Raw genomic sequence first — 17,556 nt, forward strand, 5'->3', positions numbered from 1 at the left:
TTGAGTGTAAGGGTTCCCATCGCTGATCCACGCATGCTGGAGCCAACTTTCGTCTGACTGGGGAGTCCGAGTGTCTAGCTGCTCGATCTCTGGACCTTCGGTGCGTGGTTGCGGGCGCGTCCTGGGCTAGGGTGGCCCCGAGCTCGCAGAGACCCTCCAGTCTCCTCTCCTTGCGGCCAGTGGCCAGAGGTTCCCCGGCCGGAGACACCCGCCGCAATGCTGTCGAAGCCCAGGTCACAGACGCAACGCCTGGAACCAGGCCAGCTCTTCTGCGACGATGACCAAGCCCCACTCTGTGACAAGTGCGAGCAGTCCAAGGGACACGGGCAGCACACGGTGTCTGGCCCGGACGAGGCCATTGAGTATTACTTGGTAAGCGCCGGGGTTGATCCTCTGTCGTTTATGTCTTTGCGTGATTTGGAGCTGTGCCTTCGTTTGTGTTTTTCAGAGAACACAAACAAGCCCTGCTTCGTCCTTTAAAATTCTGGTGGAGGAGTTGGTTCTGCACTGGGCCAGCAGTTAGGTCAGACCAGTCACCCTATAGGACAGAGTGGGCACTTTCTCCTCTTATTGCAACGCACAGCCGCCGAACGCCTAGTTCTACTCCAACCTTGAGGGTTGCGGGAGGGCGAATCAACGCCAAGACACTGGTTGGCTTGGGTATTTAGCTTTTGAGCTACAGAGCTGAGAATTCCTATAGGCAGGTCTTCCCAAGAAGTCCTTGGGCGTCTTAAATGGAATTGCCGGATGAGGTTGGTGCTTAGAAGCCACTCGAAGACATTCAAGCCAACACGGAGGCACCTCAAGATCCTGGCCTCACATTTTACTTTTCAGCAGTGTTAGCCCTAAGACACGGTGGAGCAGCAATTCTGCGGTGCACGCATGAGGTAGCCAAGTGATGGAGCAACTGGGAGGGGACTGATTCACAATTGGTTTGCTCACTGGCTGTTGTTCAAGTTGGCTTTTCAATAATCTCAGGTCCAGAATTCAGCTGTCTGAATCAACTTATTTACTTGAAATTCTGTGATGTCTTTTCCTCCAGACGGTCTTTCGAGAGAGATTAGACATGTGGAAGAAGCAATATAAAGCTATCGAAATTTTATTGGCTAATGAGCAAGCCAGAATGGTGGGGCTTCAGGTAAGTGCTACCCCTGAAACTTGGGTGGAAAAATGACCAGTGATGTCAGATAGAAAATGTTGCAAACAAGGTCAAAAGACAAAAGGGCCAACGAGGGAAAATATACTGTGGAATAGAAAAGGGCTAATTTAATGTGTTACGATTTCTTAAGTCAATAAGAAAAAGACTAGCAACTCGGGAAAATTATCCGAGGAATTAAGAAAAATAAATTACAAAATTATAATTTTTACAAAATAGAAAAAGATCCTGAACTTTGCTCATGACAAGAGAACCACAAATTAAAATATTAACTTGTTCATGAGGTGGTGTTTGCCACCCTGCGTGGCAAAAACCAAAAGGCTTGGCAGCATAATTTGCGATGATGGTTTAGGAAAATGAGGGCCTCCTGGATTTTGTTTGGGTGGGCATCCAAATCATGCAGCCTCTACAAAGGGAAAATGGAGACGTGCCTTCGTAATTGATTCTCCCACTGTCTACTACACCCGGGTTCACGTCTCATTTCATAAGCACTTGCTTTGTGCTCCCCAATCTTCTGTGGCAAATGCCCCAGATTCTGAGTCTTCCAAGTTTTAATTTTCCATGAGAATAAATCTCGAGTTTTGGATAGTAAGTAAGGAGAAGTGCCTGACTCGGCTAGCTTGTTTCAGTTGTCTCCCGACACCCCTACTTTTCCTCCATTAAATGTTCAACCAATATTCAAGTCTTACTGTTTGCCGAGGACAATAATAGAAGCTGGTGAATAGACAGTAGGTAGACAAAACAACTCAGCCCCTTTGGAGGTTAGATTCTAATAGGAAAAAAGGAAAATGTCAAATATGTCACCTAGTAACTAGGAGTCCCTGGATGACACAGAATGTTAAATGGGTTACTAGCCCAAAGGTTGGCAGTTCAAACCACCCACCCTGTGGTGCCGTGGAAGTGTGAGGCCTGGTGTCCGCTTCCAAAAGGTCGCAGCTTTAAAAAAAACAACAAAAACGCATGCAACGCCCCAGTCACCATGAATCAGAATTGATTCAGCAGCATGTAACAAAACCATAGTGATATGTGCCACTGTGATATCTACATCTATAGCTCGATAGATAGATAAATAGATAAAGCAGGAAAGATTGCCTGAAGGAGTACCTTTTTAAATGAAATGAGCAAAACTTTGCTATTCAGAAAGTGACATTTGGGAAGGGACTCAAGGAAGTGAGGGAAGGAGCAATTTGTTTTTCTGGAGGATGAATATTCCAGAGAGAAGGAGTGGCCTCAGGATCTGGGTACACTGCTTGGGACTGGTGAAGGGAGAACTGACTAGTGGTTGGTGACATCAGCCGATCAAGGAGCCAAGTCATTGAAACCACCATACACTGTCACCAAGTCAACTCTGCCTCATAGAGAGACGCTGGAGGACTTTGGGGTTTCTGAGACTGTAGATCTTTTATGGGGGCAGAGAACCTCATCTTTCTCCTGCAGAGTTAGCAGTAGGCTTAAGCCACCAACTTTGCACTTAGTACAGTCCTAAGATGAAGCCCAATGCTGATCTCTTCTGAAACACAGACCAAACTCCTTCCATTCTCCATCTTTCCCACAACTTCTGACACTAGCCATTCCTCCCACCGTACACTTATTTCTCTGCTGAGCTCAGACATTCATTGCATTATATTGCACCAAGAACTGAAGGGATATGATTATGGAATGTATTCAGGAAGAAAGCGATACAACTTTAGGATCAAGAAGCATGTCACCCTTTGGCAGTGCAGGACAGCAGACTCAACTCCTCTCAGCTACACAGGTCTCCTTAATTCCTTGACGGCAGATTTCTTTCAGCCCTTCAGGACAAGCTTCCTTTCCTATTTGCCCCATTGGGGCCTGGCCTCTCACAAGTGTCCCATAGCTACTTTAGCCCAAAGGCACTCTACTGGGCAAGCAAGTCTCCTCCCCTGAAGGTGACAATTCCGCAGTAACTACCTCGCATCGTGGGCCAGGGAGCCCACTGTGCTGTCTCATGAAAGCCTCTTGCTTCTGCTGTTTCTATTTTGCTACCATTTCTCAGAGTAATTGTGTGGGGATTAGAGGACCATCCAGATATAAAAGGCCTCTGTCAAGCGATACACTGCACTGCGATAGCCCCGTCTGAGTTCCTCGTGTACTCCTTCCCTTCAGAACGTGCTTCTTCCATCGTTTTTCTTTCAACGTTCTGGTGGCTTCATTTCTCCACTTGCTTGGTCTAAACACCTTGGGGTTACCCACCCTTGTCCTTTCTCGCACCTGTGTCCAAAATAGCAGGGACTCGCACTGGTGCTGTGCCTAGCAGGTCTAATTTTCTTCCCATTGCTATTTGAATTGGTAGTTTTGTAAGTTTAACTGGGTCAGTTAACATTGTTTTCATTTTGCATGTCTTACTGTCTTGATGCCGTGGTTCATCTTGGCTACAGAATTCTGTTTCCCTTGAATATGTCTTTTTTATTATTATGGTATGCCTTGATTCACACTTTTTATGGCCTTGGTCTCTGCTGGAGTTAGAGGTGGAAAGAAGATAACCATTTGTGGTAAATCTGCCATGTCTAACCTGAAGTCTGTATCTCTGTTGCTGACAAAAGAAGATGAGAAGATTTTTTAAAAGATTATTGAGTTTAAATATAGGATGAACAGACCATTGTTGAATGAAGCGACTGAGGTGACTGTCCAGAAACTGAAAAGATAGTTATTGAACTTCAGCTTGAACGAAGCCAGTCTGGATCAACTGAGCAGTTCTTCCACAAAGCTAGAGAAGTCCCTGAACGTAACTCAGGTAGGAGGGTAAAAAGCACTTTGTTACAATATTTGAAAAGAGAAAATAAGGCTGACCATTGTGTCCACTTCAAAAGAAGATATCTAATAAGTGCGATAGATGATTATAAATGTATATTTAGACATAATTCTATTTTTGAGAATTTATCTTAAAAATGTATTTCTAAACTGCATTCCCTGCCAACAAGTCAATTCTGACTCATAGCCACCCCACAGGACACGATTGAATTGCCTTTGTGGGTTTTCAAGGCAGAAAATCTCATCTTTCTCTTGAGAAACTGGTGGTGGATTTGAAGTTAATGGCCCTGTGGTTAACAGTCCAACAATAATCCAATATAAAACCAAGCTTGCTGGCAGCCACGATTAACAAGTACTCTCTAAAGCCAGATTGTTGGAGTTCCTATCTGTGTTCTGCTATTTCCTAGCTCCTTAGTCTTTTGGGACATGTTACTTAACTTCTGACTCAGTTTCCTTAATTGTGGAACAGGGATAATAAAGGCACCTTGTTCTGAATATCATTGCATGGATTGAATGGGTAGAACTTAGTAAATAGTATCTTGGACTTGTATTAAGTATGTCTTATACATATTGTTTAAGAACTATCTGCTATCATGAATTTGATAGTAAGAGAGTTGATATAACTTGTAACCACATGGGATTCTTGAAATAACATTGTTGCTTACATTACAATGGGAAACTCTTCAACGTTAAAAAAAAATAAAAGGACAACGTGGCTCTATATGCATGGATAAAAAATGCTTCTCCAAAGCACACTATTTATTTTAAAAGAAAGCCGACTGGCAGCTCAGTGATATAATCTATCACTACTTAAAGTTTGTTTGGGTTTTTTTTAAAACTTTTTGTGAATTAGGTGAAGGTTTACAAAGGAGATCATCTGTTTACGTTCAATAATTCATACACATTTTGATTCAACTTACCCATTGCAGCCTTCCGAGCACCATCATTTCATTGACAGTGTTCCAGGAGAAGAAAAAGAACACGAGTAAGTGTTTCATGTGCCTACGTGGAAGGAAATGGCTATCCATGGTTGGCTTCCTAAAATGATGAGTGGAAATGAACATTCACTATGATTCTAAACCCCACACAGTCAACAAATGATAAGAGCTAAATGACGCAATGACAACTGCAGCAGCGAACTCAATGCTGATCGCCATGGAGGCAGGCAGTCGTAAATCAATGGAGTTGAATGTGTCACTGTTGTACACTTTGATTAGTGCATCTTAATGAAGAAAAGAGCCTGCCAAAAGGTGTGACCCGTTGGAGGCCCAGATTATACTTCTCTGAAGAAGTGGGCTACACGTACACGTGTCAATGTGAAATAACCAAACTCCGATCGAGAAGTCCTGTTCTACATAGGGCATGGCACTGCCCATGTCTGTTCCTGGAATGGTGGACGGAGGAAAGGGGGAAAAAGGGAGGGGTAAACAACAACAACAACAGCCTGACAACAGGTTTTCAGAGCGATGGCTGGGTTAGATAACAGAGGAAGTTACCAGTTGCTGATGAGTAATCAGGAGATGCCTCCGCAAAGACTGTGTACGTTGGCGCAGGAACGTATGAATCAACGGAGGGCAAGCGTGGCCTCCGTCTCCAGGCAGGTGGGCAGCCTGCGGGTGAGCATCGCAGAGCTGGAGAAGAAGCCTGCCTTTCCGCAGGTAAGCCTTGGCTGCGGAAGCTGCCCTGGCAATCTTTGAGAAATGAGGGGTGAATCACTTCTGATGGGCCACTGCCACAAGAGAAGCCCCGTGGTCTTCGAACAACCTTGAAGAAGGTGTGACTCTTGTCCAGCCAAGTAAGGACACACCACGGGATGGAGGAGATACAGCCGGGTCTCGGTTTGGATTTGGGTTTGATTTTACCCGGATACCCCACCTTCTAGGCGAATCTGACTCAGAGCTAAAGGATATAGGCTTCTCAAGATGTCCCATTTGTGCTGGCGCAGGTAGCGTCATCTTGCGCCTTGTAGCTTTGAACGACCTGCCGTGGTGGGTAGCAGTCCAGCGCTTGCTTGGCCATGCACCGGAACCCCCTGGAAGTTTCCCAGTTGTTGGAGCAATTGAGTGTTAGGCAGATAGGGACTCAGCTCTGTGCAGGTCTCTAATCATTGTGGAAGCCGACTCAGGCTACATTTCCTCCCACAAGGAAGAGCTATGGGGGAGGTTGCACTGCCAACCCAGCCTCTCAGAGCCAAGCCGGAACGTCTGCACCAGTAGGGTACCGCACAATGTGATAACAGAGGAATGTATTCTTTCATGGTTCTTGAGACTAGAAGTCTGAATTTAGCATTTCGGAGAACCAAGCTTTTTCCAAAGGGTCGATGGGAGACTTTTTCAGATTCTGTTAGCCTCGAGCTCTCTGTGCTTTTTGGCAATACAACCCTAAATTCACAGTATGCTTTTTCCTTGCTTTCATCCTCACAAGATGCTTTTTCCTTGCCTTTGAACATTTTTTTTTTTGAGACTTCCCCTATCTCAGTGTTTCCAGGAGTAACTTTTAGGAGCCTGGGTAGCCTACGGAGTTCTGCATTACCCTGCTAACCACAAGGTCAGTGCTTCAAAACCATCAACTGCTCCACGGGAGTAAGAAGAAATATGTGCCTCGGTAAAGATTTCAGTTCCTGTGGCTTTCCGAGACTCGTAACTCTGTGGGCATAGAAAGTTTCCTCTTTCTCCCAGGGAGCAGCTTGTGGTTTTGAACTGCTGACCAATGAGTCAGCCCATCCACTCCCAGGGATCCTCACCTTGGAGACTCCCAGGGCCCGTTCTCCTCTGCCCTCAAGGGTCCCTATGCATCTGAATGGACTCCAAACCAGTGAGATTGGTTTGGGAAGAGTGGTAACTTTGTTTCTTTTTCTCCCCTTTAGATCGCAAAATCATCTTTGGAAAGGTACGTTTTCATTTTGGAGACAATGGAAGTCCTTGGGAGCCCAGGGGAGGGATGTTGAGACAGGGATGGGAAGGACATCCTCCCACCCTGCTAGGATATGTCCGATGCCATCTCTACTCCACCTGGAAGGGCATGGGACATGGGCAAATAGCCTCTGTTATCTTTTCTTTATAGGAGTGAGTCACTGTTTCCTCTGGGCCTGGAGCCTGTTCAATTCACTGACCTGTGTTTATTCCAAGTCGTAGGAATGAGCACCAGGCTGACAATGCTCTACAGTAAGTTGACATGTGTTCACAATGACCGGGAACTGCCACTGTGCGTTTTTTTCCTGAAGAATTCGGCCATCATGCTCCCCTAAACAAAATGTTGGGTTGAAAACGTAAAGACCTCACTATGCTACCTGGAGATGCTGCAGGGACTACAGCAGAAATAACCTGTCTTATCACAGATGGAGAAAGGAACCGAGCGGTACCGTGCTTAAGCGGTGGCCAACCATTGAAAGTTGGCAGTTTGAACCCAGGATGTCTTTTATTCAGCTCTAAGAAAATCACACCCGGCTTCTGTTTTATTCACCACTTCATTCGGTGAAAGAGCCTTGTTGGTGTGTGAGCCTCTGCTCGCCTGGTCTTGTTGAAAATGACTCCATGTCAGGAGTTTGCTAGCAGCAATTTCGTGGCATTTAAGTGAAATTTAAACTTAGAAGAGTAAATTACAGACAGAGAAGAAGCGTGAAGCAAATGCTCTATTAGCAAATGTTCAGGCCTGGAGAAGTTCTCTAGAGGACTAGAGCTGGGCTCCTCTTGATAGCTTGGTGTGGGAATAGCTACCTAACCAAGCAGAGCCTCTGTATTGAAGGTAACTTTAAACCTATCCTGAAGCCTTTGCTTTTGTGTAATTCTTCCAGGTAGATTTTGTCCCCTTCCATTCAGTGATTGATTGACTTCTCCTCTGATGTGCATTTACTGAAACAAAGCCGTGAGGTTCCAACCTCCGGATTCCATTCCATTGTTTCTCCTCTTAGTGTGCCCGAGGTTTGTGCGCACTGCTTGGGAGGGTCCTCTGTGTACAATGTGGGCAGTCTGTGGAGCTGGCCCAGAAGACGGGTTAGGTTCACTGCACGTCTCTCCTTGCAGGGCACATCACTTTAGACCCTGCAACCGCTCATCCGCATCTGGCTGTGTCTTCAGATCTGAGAAATGTCAGCTTTCGCAACAACCAGCAGGCTGCATCTGGCAACCCGGGGAAATTTGATTTCAGCGCCATTGTGTTTGCCGCAGAGAATTTCATCTCAGGGAGGCACTACTGGGAGGTGGATGTGGAGAAGGCAGTCCACTGGCAGATAGGCATCTGTAAGGATCGTACGACCAAGCTGAGCAAAGTCCCCAAAACTGGGGGCGAGAAATTCTTGCTCACAAGATCCGTGATGGGGGCCAACAATACCTTCTGGGTCTACCCCCCTTTAAAAAGGATTTCTGTGAAAAAGCCTGTGCACAAAGTTGGAGTTTTCCTAGATTATGAGCACGGGCAAGTCTCGTTCTATAATGTGACAGATAAATCTCACATTTATAGTTTTTCCGGTATTAACTTCCGTGGTACTATCCGGCCTATGTTTTCTTTATGTATCACAAATGAAGGCATAAATTCTGACTCTCTTACCATTTGTGCCCCTCCAGAACCTTCTAGTAATGGTGCTGCTGCTGCCACTGCTGCCAGCCCTTAGTCTAAAATCCAAAGCCAGGGACAACCCTGAAGTTCAGGCCATGACTTTGTGAAATGTTTTGTGTAAAATTAAAGATGACTTTGACTTGATTGAACCTGAGTTCAATGCCTCCATGTTTTTGTATTCCTAAAATTTCAAGACTGACTCTTAGTGGATGGTGTTGCATTTAACCCGAGTCATGAACAATAATGACAGAACTACTCTACACTAGTTAGAACATGAGCATATGCAGCAAACTATTGGGAAATTACAGCCGGAATTTAGCCAGCTTCCAGATTAATTGAGGTCTTTAGGACTACATTAAAGACACTATGCATTTCTTAAAACATTGGCAACATTGGATACCATTAAAAATGAAAGCAAATCGGAAATTTCAGTGTCATGCTATAGTTCCAAGTGGAAGGGAGGGATCCCATTACCTACCCTATCACATGGAGACCTATTACTGACACTCCTATTACTGAGGATTGGCACTTCTACATCTTGCCGACCCAAATAGAGAAGAATTTCTCTGGACAGATTGTGTTGGGGAAAGTGAATATTTTAGAAATTATTTTTTTCAAGTGTTCTTTTTCACTTCTCTTTCTGACAAGGAAAAATTGAGTTCCCAAAGAATCCTAGAGGTTCAGTTCTTTGGCACACAGAAGTACTAGGCCATAAGTCCTTCAGACTCAGTCACCCACAAACGAGAATGCAGAATGTAGGAATATCGCAGGCCAGGGGATACAAAGTCATGTGCATCCAATGGTGATGCTAGTAAAAAGGTGAAGGACCCTCCTTATGAGAAGACCACGCTCAGAAGGGGTCACCATCAGGTTGTCAGTGATTAACAGGCTAAAAACCACTACATTTATATATCTTCAAGTTGACATGGAATTATGCAACCACCGCAGTAGCTCTGTGGTGGTGTCTTGTATTTGCTCCTCTTTTTGAAAATAGGCGATCATTGGACAATGAAGAACCTTTTATTGCTCAGTGGTGACCATAAAGAGAACAGGAAGACAAAATATTCATTAAAGGGTTTTTTTTTTGTTTTTTTTGGGGGGGGGCTCATATAATTCTTATCACAATCCATACATATAAATACATCAATTGTATAAAGCACGTCCATACATTCTTTGCCCTAGTCATTTTCAAAGCATTTGCTTTCCACTTAAGCCCTTTGCATCAGGTCCTCTTTTTTTTCCCCCTCCCTCTCCGCTCGCCCCTCCCTTATGAGCCCTTGATAATTTATAGATTGTTATTTTGTCATATCTTTCCCTATCCGGATTCTCCCTTCCCCCCTTCTCTGCTGTCCGTCTCCCAGGGAGGAGGTCACATGTGGATCCTTGTAATTGATTCCCCCTTTCTAACCCACTCACCCTCTACTCTCCCAGTATAGTCCCTCACACCCCTGGTCCTGAAGGCATCATCCACCCTGGATTCTCCTTGCCTCCAGCTCCCATATGCACCAGTGTACAACCTCTGCCCTATCCAGTCCTGCCCTATCAGAATTTGGATCATGGTAGTTGGGGGGAGGAAGCATTCAGGATCTGGGGGAAAGTTGTGTTCTTCATCGGTACTACATCACACCTTGACTAACCCATCTCCTCTCCTAAACCCCTCTATGAGGGGATCTCCAGTGGCCAACAACCTTATACCTGGTCCCTTTAGCACCTTCTGATCGCACAGGCTAATGTGCTTCTTCCATGTGGGCTTTGTTGCTTCTGAACTAGATGGCCGCTTGTTCCCCTTCAAGCCTTTAAGACCCCAGACACTATCTATTTTGATAGCCGGGCACCATCAGCTTTCTTCGCCACATTTGCTTATGTACTCGTTTGTCTTCGGCAATCATATCATGGAGGTATGCAGCCAATGATATGATTCTTTGTTCTTTGATGCCTGATAATTGATCCCTTCGGGACCACGTGATCACACAGGATGGTGTGTTCTTCCATGTGGGCTTTGTTACTTCTGAGCTAGATGGCCGCTTGTTCACCTTCAAGCCTTTTAAGACCCCAGACACTATCTCTTTTGATAGCCGGGCACCATCAGCTTTCTTCACCACATTTACTTGTTCACCCGCTTTGGCTTCAGCAGTTGTGTCGGGAGGGTGAGCATCGTAGAGCCAATTTAATAAAAGAAAGTATTCATGAATTGAGGGAGTGCTTGAGTAGAGGCCCAAGGTCCTTCTGCCACCTTAATACTAAACCTATAAATATAGACACATAGATCTATTTCCCCATCCTCATATATATATATATTTGCATGTACATGTCTTTGTCTAGACCTCTATAAATGCCCTTTGACTCCTAGCTCTTTCCTCCATCTCCCTTGACTTTCCTCCTGCCCTACTACCATGCTCTGTCCCCACCTGGGTTACAGTTATACCTCTTCTTTAGGTAACCTTACCCTTGATCATTCCCTACCAGGCCTGCCACTTCCCCCTCACTACCATTTTGGGTCCCATGTTGTTCCCTTGTCCCTGTGTTTGTTAACACCAATTCCTTACCTCCCCACCTCCCCCTATCCCAAGTCCCCCCGGAACTGTCAGTCCGGTTGTTTTGCCTCCAGATAGTTCATCCAGCCTGTCTTATTTAGACAGACCTGTGGAGACAATAACATGCACGAAAACAAGACAGAGGAAAACAAAGCAACAGTATACAACCAGACAACAAAACAACAACAACAAACCACTGACAAAGAACAAACAAAACACATCAAGAAAGAAGAGCTTGTAGTTAGTTCAAGGATCGTTTGTTGGCCCTTAGGAGTGCTTTCCAGTCCAGTCTGTTGGGACACCACGCCCTGGCCCCAAAGTCCACTTTCAGCATTCCCTGGGGACCTTGCCGTTCCATTCCCTTGCTGTTCCGCTGCACTCCCCCAGTGCTTTGCCTCAGTGTGGTGGGATCAGGTCAGGTGCAATTCGCACACTGTGTCTCCAGTGCTGTCCCCTGTATCGCCCTTGGTCACTGAGGGGCATCATGTCTCATAGTGGGGCCAGCCATGTTGTTCTCTCTGTGGACTGGCTGCTCTGCTAAGGAACATCATCCTCACGGCCTGGTGGGCCAGGCTGTGTTCCACTCTCTCCTCCTGTCCCTTCATCTGCTCCCATGTGCTCTGATCAAAAATGTCTCTCTCCCGGAGCTGCAGAATCAATGTCGTCCTTTGAAACAAATTCTTCTCGGGGGAGGGGCAGGAATCCACTTAATTTTTGGTGCTGGGGCCAGTCATTGAAGGATTTTATGTAAAAGATTTCTCAAACTTTATCTCCCTTAACATATTCCAGATATAATTAGTGTAAAGACTCACATATGAAACTTGAGGCTCAACTTGTCTAAAATCACATAGCTATTAGATGCATAGTAAGTGACTATGATGGAGAATTAACAAAAGTGCCTAAGTGCTCAGTTGACCATTCAAACCCATTCATTTGCTCTTGGCAAGTGAAAAACATCTTAGATATTATCATGGTTTGTGACACTCCAAATGGCCTCCGTACGTAAGGTCTTGGGGGAAGTAGATGATTGGGAGACAAAAGGGTGAAAAAGGCTTGTTAAAGCCAACCCCGGTGTCAAGAGGACCCTGCCTCCTACCTAGCCACCCAATGTGGCCAGGAGGATTTTCAAGCCTGGCAAGCTGGCAGAAGCAGGTCACCAGGTCTTTCCTCCAAAGTACATCTAAGTTTGAACCACCAACCTCTCTCATAGTAGGCAAGTTCTCAATCACCTGCACCATCCTGGGGCCTCAAAAGTCTTCCTCCAAACAAGACCCACAAATCCCTCCAAACTCACTGCCATTGGGTCAATTCTGATTCATAGACACCGTGTAGGACAGAGTAGACCTTCCCCCTTTGAGTATCTGAGACTAAATCTTTACCAGCATAGGACATCTCATCTTTTTCCCGAGAGTGACTGATGGTTTCAAACTGCTGGCCTTGCAGTTAGCAGCCCAACTCGTAATTAACAATGCATTCAGGACATTTTGCATGTGATCAGTGTACTTTCGGGAGAGCAAGCAAGAGAAACTTTTTACAACTTGAGAATCATAGTGATCTAAATGCATGTAGAAAAGTCAAACCGTGAGATTCTTTATAGACCTAGTTCCAGTACATTTCTGAATTAAATAGTAGGCATAGGAGTTTGGGCGGGGGATGATGGCCCACACACTCACTGCCATCCAGTGAATGTCGACTCCGGAACAGGGTAGACTGCCCTTGTGAGTTCCCCAAACTGTAACTACTGGAGGAGAAAACCCCATCATTCTGCTGGAGCACTGGTGGTTTAGAACTGCTGACTGCGGTTAGTAGGCCAGCATGTAACCACTACATCATCAGGGTTCCAACAGGGGCTTAGGAAAGCGTGCCATTCATACAAATCTAGACAAACACTTTTCACTTGCAGTTTTGAGTCCGTGAAATTATCTACAGTCGTAAGGAGAAAACTTTGACTTCATTGGAGTTAATTTTCATGATCTGTGTAAAGCAAGAAAAGGCAATACATTCAAAGAGGAGATAAAAACATTGAAGGGGAAATAATTTCTGATTTAAATGTGCTAAACATCATCATTGGTGCATTGCAGCTAAATCAATGAGTGGAGAGGGAACAGGAAGAAAGAAGGTTGCATTTTAGTGGGACCTTGACAAATTAGGAAGTGCGTAATAGAAAAAAATATTTGGCCTGAAGGGAAGGAAGCATGAGATTAGAAATTACCCCTATGTGAGAGAAATGATTTTTCCATAACAATGGAACAATATGATTCGAAAAGTAAGAGAAAATTATGTTGAATTTAAATTTCACATGTATTATTAAAATAATGTTTGTGTTCATTGTACCCCTGCCATGTGCCGGGTATGGCTCCAAATATTTTATGTGTATTTCTTTGTCTAATCTTTTTTAACCTTAAGGGAGATGCTATTACTTTCACAAACACAAATAGAATTTATATGCCCCCAATCACTGGATAGTGACACCTCAAACTTCTCTGCACATTCACAGAAGCTATCTCCCCAAACATGAGTCTGACTGAAGGTGAAAGACTTGAGGGGAAGTACAGGGAATTTGTGAAAGTGAAATTAAACATTTCTCGAGAGAAGTAGCTGATGGAGATTTAATGTAAATCCATTTTCACAGAATGCATTTACAAACTTGTATTGCCATATTTTTTATTTCAACCTAGATGGAAACTTTATTTCCTTCCCGTTAGGTTCCGTCAAGTCAGTTCTGACTCACAGCAGCCTTGGTGCAGAGCATAGAACACTGTCAGGTCCCGCAGCATCACAACTGTTGCTATTTGAGGGCATTCTTATAGCCACTTGTCAACCCATCTGTCTTTTTTTCCTTTCCTCTTTACCAAGAATGATGTCCCTCTTCATGGAATCGTCCTCCTGATAATATGTCCAAAGTACATGGGCAATGAGGTAGCATGGCCCTCACTTCTACTACAAGAGCACTTTGAAAGGATGGAGGAAGGGAAATTATTTGTGGGGAATAAGACATAATAAGAATTTATATTCAGATTGCATGAGTCTGGGTAGACTAAAGAAACAAACGCATAGATACTCATATGTTTATAGGAAAGAGCTTTATATAAAGAGTAATTGCACATTAAGAAAACATCCCAGATCAAGTCCTTAAGTCTGATATTAGCCCGTGTGTCCAGTACCAGTCTATAAATTCCTCTTCAGAATCACGCAACACATGAAATGACGCCAAGTGCAGGAAGATCACAAACCAGTGGGTGGAAAGTCTTGTGGATCCAGTGGCAGTAGAAGCATCTTGGCACTGGCGTGGTTCTCCACAAGGGTCCTCTAGCTCCAGGGCTCTGGCTGCCATCAGCATAGCTCCATATGGCTTGTCAATAGGAATGTCTTGCACTGAGTGAGTGTGTGCCCCACCTCCAGCAAGTTATTTATCTCTTTAGCACCTCCAAATGATGTCATCAAGCTGCAACCTGATTGACAGGCTAAACTCCTAATAGTCTTCACTCTTAATAGTCTCAAGTTGACAATAGATTATGTAACTATCACGCATATCTTCTAGCAAAAAGCTACAGATAGTTTTTAGAACAGTGGTTCTCAACCTTCCTAATGCTACAACCCTTTAATACAGTGCCTCATGTTTTGGTGACTCCCACCCATAAAATTATTGCCATTGCTACTTCATAACTGTAATTTTGCTACTGTTTATGAATCAGGCGAGCCCTATGAAAGGGTCTTCATGTCCCTGTGCCAAAGGGGTTACAACTCACAGGTTGAGAACCACTGGTTTATAATTAAATAATTAAGAAAGAATGAAGAAATATATCAATTCTACAAGAACAGAAAGTTCAACATGATTGTGTTTGAGTAGCAAGAATGAAAGTGAGGCAAGGTTTAGATCTGCAGTTTTGATCAATCTTGATGGTTGATTTTTATGGTGCCTTATAACAGAATTTGATCTTATAACACCACCAAAAAAAACCAACCCTATCTATTACTTTATTCAAAAATAAATTCAACTTTATAGCCTGGAAAGCAAATAAATGGTGATCTGCATTTCCTTACACAATCAACATAATTTGAATGACAGAAATCATGTGCCATATCATATTCTGTTTACAACAAATACAATGAAACCTTTTTTAAAAAGTATACTGAGTTCTTATAAGACCTTTGGCTTTTGTGAGAATATGTGCTTCCAGGGAATGACAGAAGAAAACACGAGAAAACCTGTCTTGTGAGATTATTTTAAGGTAAGTAGAGAAAAGCTCAGGGTTTTTGTACATAAATTTCTTGAGTTTCCTACAAAGTAGTCATGGCACAGCACACAGGCCAGACCTCCAGATATACTGGAAAACCAGGATAGGGTAAGAGTACTCCAAGAATGAAACTCCAAGTCCTCATCCTTCACACCTTTAGCTGAAATAAGTAGTCTCAGGAGGAAGGCTGGACAATGGCTCATCCTTGACCAAGGCCCCTCAAAGTGCGAATCTGAGGTTAGTCTCTGACCTCACTCTCAGTCTTTGAAGAGATTCAGAGACTGGTTGACAATCATTTTACTTCTACCTTGCTCTGCTTGGAAGAGCAAAAGCCCAGGGTTTTTATGTGGTTGTGGTAGTTAAATAATCTGGTGTCTGGAGTTGAGAGGATTAAGAGTGAAGGAGTGGAGTCTAGTCTGTCAAGCGGGTCATAGCCAATGACGCCTCTGTGTAAGCATGGCCTTCTCTGGAGGATTCTGGGAACTCCAGTATTTCCTCCTTGGAGGCGGGGGACACTCTCTCTCCTCACTCCCTGGAATTCTGGAAGACATTGCAGCTGACAAGACACATAAAACTATGCTAGTGCCCTGAGCTGGAGAAGTCACATGGAGAACCCCTGCCAGTGCTGAGATGCATACAATGCCAGTGGATCCTCAAGACTTCCTATTCACTGGCTTGTGACCTTCCTGCATTTGGTGTCATTGCATGTGTTTCATGAGTCTGAAGTGGACTTTATAGATTGGTATCGGACATATGGACTAAGATTAGACTTTTGGATTTGATCTGGACTGGGCTGGGATGTTTTCTCAATATTTAATTGCTCTTGTACTTAAACCTCTTTCTTATACACATATGCATGTGTCTTTGAATTTGTTTCTTTAGTCTACTCAGACTAACACACTGGTTTAGTCCAGGTATTACATGATATGTGTCTTATTAGGGAATAGCCACCTCACGTTGCATCAAAGTAACTCACATAATCAGGGACACACATTTGGGGGGTGTGACACTGATAAACTAAGGGTTGTCACATCAAGTCACAAAGCTTCTACAATAAGATAGTGGCTGCTAATGTTAGGAATTGTCTATGCCTTGTCAGTGTCATTCATTTATTTATTATTATTATTTTGTCACTTTTAAGTGGTTTACGGTTTAGCTTAAATGTTCAAGTCACACATTACCTGTCTCATGCTGAGTGATTTGAGATACTTTGTTGCAAGCATGCATCAAAAAACCTTACCAGTTAAGAAAGAAGATAGAATAGAAGCAAGCCAATAAGGGACAACACAATGATGACCCAGAATGTTCATCAAACAAACTTGAGCCCTGGGAAAATAAAATGAAAATTAGATCAAATAAATCAATAAAGTGATACAGGCATGTAGAAGTCAACATCCATGGGATACTTAATCAAATCAAAACATTGTGTGTAAACATTTAGATGATACTTGTAAAAACATACTGAAAGTGATTTAAAAAAGAAGAAATACCAACCAGGATTTGGTACAGAGGTCAGTGATAAGCAATTGGCTATTTGTCCTCCAGCAATACTGGAAAATAGTTTTACAAACTTGTATCCCATGAGGAACGCGTGCGTCATCCAATGCTGGACATAGCATTGTTTCAGGCACCCAGTCATTGGGAGATCAAGCAGAGTGAAACTCAGGGCTAGGGTAAGGATGTGTGTCTGCTCAGGTGGCCTTTTTTCTTGTACCAAGAAAGTAACTGCATTTAGGATTACATGTATGGAAATATTACAAAGGCAAACTCATGAAGATAATCATTTCTGAGCAGTAATTTAAGGTTAAAATCTATAAGTCAGCATAAAACTAAATCACTGTGCCCTGCCATGAGAAAGCTCTGCACAGGGTCATCAGTCACTGGAAAATCCATCACGATATCCACTCTCGGTCCATATGGTCATCTTCAGTGATGTTTCTTTATGGTTTGCTAGACAGACTAGACTCCTCTGGAGGATCAAAACCTGCACAGCACGTATAAATATATTTGGAGAGAAATTTACCTTAAAAATATGGCTGTTTTTACTCAAGTAATCCCTCAATGCATGAATACTTTCTTCTAGTAAATTGGCATTCTATGATGCTCACCCTACCGACACAACTGCTGAAGCCAGATCAGGTGAACAAGCAAATGTGGTGAAGAAAGCTGATGGTGCATGGCTATCAAAAGAGATAGCATCTGGGGTCTTAAAGGCTTGAAGATAAACAAGCGGCCATCTAGCTCATAAGCAACAACGCCCACATGGAAGAACACACCATCCTGTGTGATCACGTAGTCCCGA

General features: G+C 43.8%; 1 protein-coding gene across 1 annotated transcript; it reads left to right on the plus strand.

The window, feature by feature from the left end:
• Positions 1-216: 216 nt before the first annotated feature.
• TRIML2 (tripartite motif family like 2) lies at positions 217-8,537 on the plus strand. The gene is made up of 6 exons (XM_075557235.1): positions 217-372; positions 1,043-1,138; positions 5,482-5,586; positions 6,795-6,817; positions 6,992-7,092; positions 7,951-8,537. Exons 1-6 carry the CDS (start codon positions 217-219, stop codon positions 8,535-8,537), a joined length of 1,068 nt encoding a protein of 355 aa, XP_075413350.1.
• Positions 8,538-17,556: the final 9,019 nt, after the last annotated feature.

The sequence above is a fragment of the Tenrec ecaudatus genome, chromosome 8, assembly GCF_050624435.1.
Source record: "Tenrec ecaudatus isolate mTenEca1 chromosome 8, mTenEca1.hap1, whole genome shotgun sequence".
NCBI classification, from domain to species: Eukaryota; Metazoa; Chordata; class Mammalia; order Afrosoricida; family Tenrecidae; genus Tenrec; species Tenrec ecaudatus.

Coding starts and splice junctions, on each gene's coding strand:
- TRIML2 (XM_075557235.1), top strand. CDS start 217: ATGCTGTCGAAGCCCAGGTCACAGACGCAACGCCTGGAACCAGGCCAG. Junction 373..1,042: donor AGGCCATTGAGTATTACTTG/GTAAGCGCCGGG, acceptor CTTTTCCTCCAG/ACGGTCTTTCGAGAGAGATT. Junction 6,818..6,991: donor GCAAAATCATCTTTGGAAAG/GTACGTTTTCAT, acceptor TTTTCTTTATAG/GAGTGAGTCACTGTTTCCTC.